The 7736-nt window shown below is 56.6% G+C and overlaps 4 protein-coding genes across 4 annotated transcripts; 3 read left to right on the top strand and 1 right to left on the bottom strand.

Moving 5' to 3' along the window:
* Positions 1-142: 142 nt before the first annotated feature.
* On the top strand, positions 143-972 carry DICSQDRAFT_170939 (uncharacterized protein; the record flags this gene model as incomplete). The annotated part of the gene is made up of 3 exons (XM_007366570.1): positions 143-493; positions 550-603; positions 661-972. The coding sequence occupies 3 exons, from the start codon at positions 143-145 to the stop codon at positions 970-972; spliced, it is 717 nt and encodes a 238-aa protein (XP_007366632.1).
* A 2750-nt stretch (positions 973-3722) lies between these two features.
* Positions 3723-5835, bottom strand: DICSQDRAFT_170938 (uncharacterized protein; the record flags this gene model as incomplete). The annotated part of the gene is made up of 3 exons (XM_007366569.1): positions 3723-3812; positions 3865-5673; positions 5752-5835. The coding sequence occupies 3 exons, from the start codon at positions 5833-5835 to the stop codon at positions 3723-3725; spliced, it is 1983 nt and encodes a 660-aa protein (XP_007366631.1).
* Positions 5836-6087: 252 nt separating this feature from the next.
* Positions 6088-6421, top strand: DICSQDRAFT_24778 (uncharacterized protein; the record flags this gene model as incomplete). Its single annotated transcript, XM_007366568.1, has 2 exons — positions 6088-6268; positions 6327-6421. Coding segments are annotated over 2 exons (276 nt in total), but the record flags the coding sequence as incomplete, so codon positions are not given.
* Positions 6422-7322: 901 nt separating this feature from the next.
* DICSQDRAFT_170937 (uncharacterized protein) lies at positions 7323-7736 on the top strand (the record flags this gene model as incomplete). The annotated part of the gene is made up of 2 exons (XM_007366567.1): positions 7323-7418; positions 7467-7736. 2 exons carry the CDS (start codon positions 7323-7325, stop codon positions 7734-7736), a joined length of 366 nt encoding a protein of 121 aa, XP_007366629.1.

Genomic DNA, 7736 nt, shown 5'->3' with positions numbered 1-7736 from the left:
TCGCTGCCGCCGCGACAGGGTCAGCGCAATCGCGCACGGACATCGCCAGGAACTCGCTCTGCTGCAGTCCCAGCCTCCATGCGAGCCGCCAGCCGCCTGTCAGCCTCTCGCATCGCCACCCCAGCCTGCCTCCCGTCAGACGATGCGCGAGGCTCGGTTCGCCGAGAAGCACATGGGCGTCCCCCGCACTATCTACCTCGCCACGAAGGCCATCAACGGTCAGCATCCCTCACTCACCAAGTCTGTGGAGGGGCATGGCCGCGAGACCCACCGTTCCCCGCTTGTGCGTCGGGCGAGGGCGCATGGGTTGCCGTTCTGCGGGACCGATCGGAGGCCTGCCAACAAGTACCATCCGCCCTTCAATCAGAGCGGGGCGGTCGTTCCGGAGGACGTCTTCGCGAACTTTGATGAGGGGAGGGTGGGGACGATAGTGGACTTCCCAAGGAGGGACGGGCATGGGCCTGTGCCGATGGAGGTGACAGCTGTCCCACCGGTGAGTTGGCTTCTGTGCTATGGGTGTATGGAAGTGCTCACGAGGTTCCGTTGCAGGAGTCGCCGATGAAGGGTCTCAGGTCAGCCCCACTTGAGTACCCGACTGTTGAGGTCCGTGGAGTCATCCTTCGTCCTCGTGCGCGTTGGCTGATCACGTTGTTCTCGCAGATGGAGGAGACGTCCTCCAAACCAACAGTCTGCTCGGCCCCTCCTTCCCATTGGATCCCTGCGCTTCCCCAGTCACAACGCCCGCCAACAATGTCGACCTACTGCCGCAACCTCGGGCATGTATCGAATGAGATGGCGCACGCCCTCCGGAACATCCGCGCAGCCAACACCCGGGAGCAGTCCGGGCTCCCTCCGACAACGCCTATCTGTCTTCGGACCCGAGCCGGACCCATTCGGGCTCGGGCTCAGTGTCCTACACCGGTCAAGCCTCGGCGCCAGGGACGGCTGGTGTCGGTCGGAGGCCCCTACTAAGGAGCTCGGTCCCCATCGCTAGCCGAGGATGGTGGTCGACCACTCTCCTCGGCCATGGCCTCGCACCTCATCCACGCACTTACTGTCTATCTTGATGCTTCGCCGGCTGCACATCACCTCTTGGTCCTGCCTTTCTCTCTCTCAGTCCCTGAGTCTCCTTGCGTCGTCTCCCTCGTCTCCTCCAGTCTCCAGGTTCGCGTCTGCCAGCAGCTTCCCTCGCCTTCCATCTATAACAAACAAAGCCATATATACGGTTCAGTGTCTACGCTCTTCTATCGGCAGCAATTCCACATATGCCACGGATACGTTTCCTCCCAGGATTCAACTCCTGTACGTAGGATTCAACTCCTATACTCCGGACTCGTATCCCTATACCATTGAATCTGCGTCCCCATTTCCGTTTGGACTCGCTCGCAATTTCGGCCGTGATCCCATATGCCCCATGGATATACTTCCTCATACACAGGATTCTCGTCATTACACCCGGACTTGCATCCCTATACCCTCGGGTCTGCGTTGCCGCCTCCGTTTAGATGAGGGGCGGCTCGGTCCCCATCACTAGCCGAGGACGGTAGCCGTCAGTCGACGACGACTTCTCTCCTTGGTCGGGGAGGCCTGGCCCCTCATCGACGCGCATACCCCGACACCTCCGCTTGCCAGTCTGGATGCATCACTGGCTTCACATCACCTCTTGGTCCTGCCTTTTCCCTGTCTCCGGCCCTGAGTTTCTTTCCTGCGTCGTCTCCCCCAGTTCCCAGGGCCACATCCGTAACGGCCTGCCAGCCTCGACGTTCCTCGCCTTTTACTACAACAACAAAGCCATACATCTGGTTCGGTGTCTACGTTCTTCTATCGGCCGCATCCCACATACCCCACGGACACGTTGCCTCCCAGGATTCAATTCCTATACGCCGGAATCGTATTCCAATACCCCTGGATCTGCGACCACGTTTCTGTTCGGACTCGCTCGCATATGCCTATGCGGCCGCATTCCCCACATACGCCATGGATACATCTCCTCATACCCAGGATTCACTTCCTTTACGCAGGATTCATTTCCTTTACCAAGGATTCACTTCCTTTACCCAGGATTCATTTCCTTAAACACAGGATTCATTCCTTAAACTCAGGATGCACTTCCTCATACCCCGCACGTACATGTGTCCATATGTGACCCTCGGATGTGCGGTCGGACTCGTTCGCAAACTTTCGGCCCCATTTCCAAACACCCCATGCCATACATCCCATGCCAGATCCGTCTCATACCCAGGATTCACGACCTTACTACCCGGACTTGTATCCCTATACCCTGGGATCTGCGTTGCAGCTTCCGTTCAGACTCGCTCGATACACATATACCCCATCCAGCACCATATTGACGATGCTGGTGAATAGGCTTATACATATACATATTCATCCGAGTCGGTCTCGTCTCTTCGCCCTCAGTTTCATCCCTTAGCTTCGGTTTCATCTCTCGGTTTCGGTTTGATTCTACACATATACTGTACGAGTATAATCATTCGGCGACGTTCTACATATACCTAGTTGTAATCCCGTGTCTCGTGTTTCCAGTGTTCCCAGGTAGTGTACCCGACGAGACCCATGTTCTCGTTATATAGCAATAAAAGCCACGTGTTCGTGATACCCAAACATCTTTGTGCCCCATGCACCACTGGCACGCTGCTTCAGCCTACAGCCATCTTCATGACTGGGGCCGGGGCAACACAATCGGTATAGCTTGCTACTAGTTGAGACGGGCGGTTCGCAAGGGACCATTCGAAGACCCTTATCACGTCAGACAGATGCTCAAGCGAACGGTACCCATGATCCCTCTGGACCCCCACCAATGAGCTGCCAGTGAAGCTTGCGAAACCCGCCTGCATTCCTGACAACGGCGATGGAACGGAACTCCACGATGCGTCTCCGGTCGTCCGTGTAGGCAGCCACGCTTTTGTGGGACTACCGCTCCGACGTTGCATATACGAGCCCGAGCCTCTCCGCCGCTTGATGGGTTGATATGCAGGCCGCGCGGCAACGCCGAGTATCTGGGGCTGTTTGTCCGAGCCGCACGCGATCGTGTCGTGAAGGACCGTTTCCCATACTTTATGAAGCTGTAAGTTTCATCACTGTCGAGTACACGAGGCATAGTATGTAGAGACTACAACGGCGGTTATAACTATTTCCACAGACTTGTCACAAGCAGACTCGTGCTAGGAAAGACGAAGGCCCTGTGCATGACTGCTGGCCACATGGCAGCAAGCGCTTCAGCTTCGAAGTTCGGACAGCGGAATGCAGCTAGTGCAGGCTCTCCTGGACCGCGGTCCGCCACCTGTAATTCAGATAGAATGTCAATGCTTCAATATTGTTCCTCTACTATATTCTCTTACATTTCCATGTCGTCCCTTTTCACGTACACCCCGGCGCCCTCAGTGGCTCTACAGCCTGCTTGAAGATGACGCAGTTCTCTCATGCCTGATGCCCCAGAACAATAACGAGGTTATAATGATAGCCGGAAATTCGCTGACGGGAGTGTCGAATCCGTCCCTGCCAGTGGCGCAGGTAGTTAGCCGACATCCGCTATCTTGGGACATTCAAGCTTGCAAACTTGTTACTGGCACTGAAAGCAAACATAGGATCTATTTCCGGCTTTGCACCAATAGCATGTAGTAGGTCTTCTAAATCTACATCTCAAAGCGACCTCCAGACCCACCGTGGCATGAATGCGACCGCGCTCACACAACATACAATATTTAGTTAGGGGAAAGTAGCCCGTGTTCTGGAGTGCCATACTCACAGAACCATTGCAGCAATTGCGTCAAGACCTTCTCTCGAAGCTGTCTCTGTGTATCTTCCCATCAGTAGGTCCTCTTACACAGTAGAAAGATTGCTCACCACGCCTCCTATCTCGGGCAATTCAACCCCCAACGAACCTGCTTCTGTGCCATCCATAACATCCTGCTTCGGGTCCTCGGTGTTTTCCGTTTGCTGTCCTGTCGACACCTGATATTTTGCATTCTTCAAAAGCCTCCATACCGGATGGAACGCGTCGTAGAACAACCTGCCATCGACGAGGAAGTTGCGAAGGATGAAGCGGTCGCATAGCGCGGCGATGGTCAAGAGCGCCCACCTATGGGGCCCAAATTGCCACCGCGTGATGTGCAGGCGCTGCAGAATTATTTCGTCGAGGCGCAGTTTCTGCTCGTGCCAAGCGCGGGCGGCCTCCAAGAGGGGTTGCAAGACAAAGTGCCACCCCAAGGAGTTGTAGTTCGACTGAAAGCCAAAATCGACCTCTAGGCGCGAAAGCAATGGCCATCCGCCCTTGAGCGCCAGCTCTCGGAGCGCGAGAAAGAAGTGGTAGATAACCCATAGACCCTCGCTTTGAATTCGGACGATCTGCAAGTCGGGGAACGCCGCCTGAAGCAGTCTCCAAGCGGCAACGGGGGCGGCATCGTAAAACCCCTCGAAAGAGAGTGTCCGTAGCGGCGCGGTACAGAATCCGTCACACAACACGCCGATGGCCGTGCTGAGCTGCGAGGAGAGCTGGTAGCGGGTGACCCGGAAGTACAGAGGCACACGCATTGCGTCCTCTTGATTCCGGATATAGTCGGGTTTGAAAACGGCGGCCGAACAAATTTGGAAGTCCCATGAGTGATTCCTGGAGACGTACAGAGCCTTGCATTTTGAGAGAACACGGCGGAGAGGCGGCGGAAACAGCAGTGCGGCTGATTCGGCAATGTCGACATTCGGAGGTATAGAGGCGCTGATGTGGAGGACGCTCAATGCGGGCGCGTCGATCCTCTGCAGGATCGGGGCGATAAAGGTGAGCTCGCCATCAAGATGAATTGTCCGGAGTCTGGAGAGCCGATACAGAGAGGTAGGGACACCAACGGTCGAGGGGGAGGTGTCCTTCTCACTCAGCGTGAGTGACAACAGAGTGCCCAAGACCACCAGAGACTCGAGGTAGGGAGCGCCGGCCACAACTTGGAGGAAATCGTCCAAGCGCGTCCGACGGTCCTCAGACATCTCGAAGCGGACGTCGAGCTCGCGCAGTGCACTCCAGAAACTCGGTGTAGAAGGCATCTTGATGTAGGAGGGCACAACGAACCGAAGGATGCCGGGATGCAGCTTCTCCGACAGTCCGAGGTCAAACGGGGCCTCAAGCGGACCTTCGTACGGCCTTTGAAGCTTGCTAAAATCGATGTGCTCGAGTACAGGGAGGGGGACCTCGAACAGCGGTTTGAGGCAGGGCAGGTCATCGGTCTTAAAGCGTACTCGGCGCCGTCGCGACCGCGTGTACTCGGGTATATGGATGGAGCGGATGCTGCGCGCGAAGGGCAGCAGCAGAGGCATAGCCTTTTCGTTTTCTTCGCGCAAGCGGGACAGGAACAAGTCTATGGTGCAATCCACTGTGCGCGAGAGACGGTACTGCAGCGCCTCCAAGTTACAGGTGATGCTGATCCTGCGCCATAACCACGGAGTTGCGATACCGACGTTGCGCCAGTGCCGACACACCAGCATGAGTGGCACCCATCCCATCCATGTCTCTGCATTCCTGATGTGGCATGTATATGGTTCCGATTTCTCAAAGGGACCCACGAGAGAGAAGATGGTGGTTAAAAGCTCGGTGGGTAGACGGGCGATCAGAGGCGTCTGGATGGGCCCATTCAGAGGCGTTGGCGGGAACATCGGCAGCGGGTGGGACTAATGAGAGTGAACCAGATGCATGAGCGGAAGCCGGTCATCTTTCCTGCGTCGACTGCATTGACTTTGAAGACTCACCGGAGAGGACTTGGTCTCGGCATCGGGTTTGGGACGGAGCCCGTCCACTTTGTTTTTCTTCCGTGGTCGTAGGTTGTATGCCATCTGGTTTGTGAGTGTTCAGAACGGTTGTGCACGAGGAAGGTGGTGGTTCGGACTCAACCTAGATGAGGTAGATGAGGCCGGAACCAACCGCTTATATACAAGCGCCCGTTCGCTTCCCAGATTTTTAGCGTCATTCATAGTCAACAGCTAGTCTCATTCCTGACCAATCTCATGGCTATACACCGCTCTGCCGCTGTGGATGCTCCTATCCTCGTGTCGTCCCGCCAGCTGATGATAGGGTCCTTGAATCGCGTCTCTACGCATACTCTCTACGACGTTGCCGCTGGACCCGAGTACATACGACCACTCCGGGAAGAAATCCAGGCTATAACCGCGACGGATAGCTGGTCCAAGGCAGCTCTTGACAAGATGGCGAAGCTTGGTAGCCTGCTCAGAGAATCAATCCGCTGCCACGGTGTGGCCCTCAATTTGTGTTCACCTTGTCTCCCGCTGCTCCCGTCCGCTGAAGCAAAGGCGTCCTCGTCCCTTAGTGACCCTTAAGCGGATGGCCATGAAGGACATCACCTTGATCGATGGGACGTACATCTCCAAGGGCACCTTGCTCGCCGCTACCGCGCATCCGATGCACCACAACGAAGCGCGTCAATGCGGCCACGTTCGATCCCTTCCGCTTCGCAGGGATGCACGAAAACGGCGACGGCTACGGAGACGAGAGAAGCATAGATACGTCAGCACGTCAGTCGACTACACCGTCGACCCGTCATCCCCGCCTTTTCCGACATCCAAGGCACGCACTCCAACCGGGACTGCCGGTCCCCTTCCTGTCTATCCGGCGTCGTCATGGCCCAGGACGGGTTTTTGCCGCGATCAAGCTCAAATAGATGCTCGCTTTCATCGTGTTCAACTACGATATGAAGCTCGCGGACGATGGCGGCCGACCGAAGAACATCTATCATGACCAGAGCATCATCCCTGCTCGACTGGAAAGGTGCTGTTGAAGAAACGCCAGGTAGACTGGTCTTAGCTAGCACAAGTCCATTCCCTTGTACGGAGACCGCGGTGGCGAATATATATATCAATGTCGCGGTTACATCCGCGTGCTCGACTCGACGTGAGGTGCCATACTACTCTGTCACTGTACTGTCAAAGCTTGCAGTCCTTAGAGATTCCGCACTATCCGATGACAAGTCACAAGCGGACCAGGACTGGACGAGAGAGATCCTAGCCATCGAGCGCTCGTGCTCGTCAGGTTCAGTCCTGCCGCTGACACGTTCGTTGTCTCAGGAATGAAAATACCATGCCGACAGGGGACTCCAGCGTGCTGCCCCAGGTCCTTTTTCGTACGCTCAGCTGCCAGGCAGTATGTTTCTCTCCTCGGTGCGTCAAGCACGATCGGCACCGCCGCACTACGTGACAGCCATCCCGGGGCGGACACAATCGGCCCGCGCATGGCCCTATAGCCTGCGGGGAAAGCACGTCGCCCAACCCCAACACTATCCTCCTCATCGCACCAACAAGTCACCGTCATGAACACAGACCAAAAGCAGGACCATACGGCCTACCAGGAGCCGCAGGCAATCCAGGAACTAGGCGCACCTGCAGAAGGCCTCGACGCCGGGTCAGTTCGCTGAACCGCACGTAGAGCAGGTCCCCCCGCATATCGCCCGTAGGACACGGGCTACACCACAAACCAGCATCCGTACGAGAAGGTGCAGGCACATCCTGCTACGAACACCCCACTCGTCGCGCCTCCTTCGTACGGCGGCACCGCTCGCGGCCACGGCCAGGAGGCGAAGCTGTGCAAGGTGCAGCGCAAGTGGCAGGAGGAGCTGCGGGATGCGCAGATGAGCGACACGAAGGTCGCGAGCTGGAAGGGGCTCAAGAGCAAGGCGACGAAGGGCATCAGCCGAGCAATCAACCGTACGACGGCAGTATTTTGA

This window comes from Dichomitus squalens, assembly GCF_000275845.1.
Source record: "Dichomitus squalens LYAD-421 SS1 unplaced genomic scaffold DICSQscaffold_19, whole genome shotgun sequence".
Taxonomy (NCBI): domain Eukaryota; kingdom Fungi; phylum Basidiomycota; class Agaricomycetes; order Polyporales; family Polyporaceae; genus Dichomitus; species Dichomitus squalens.
Note: the sequence above shows the minus strand (reverse complement) of the source record. Positions and strands in the feature narration are given on the sequence as shown.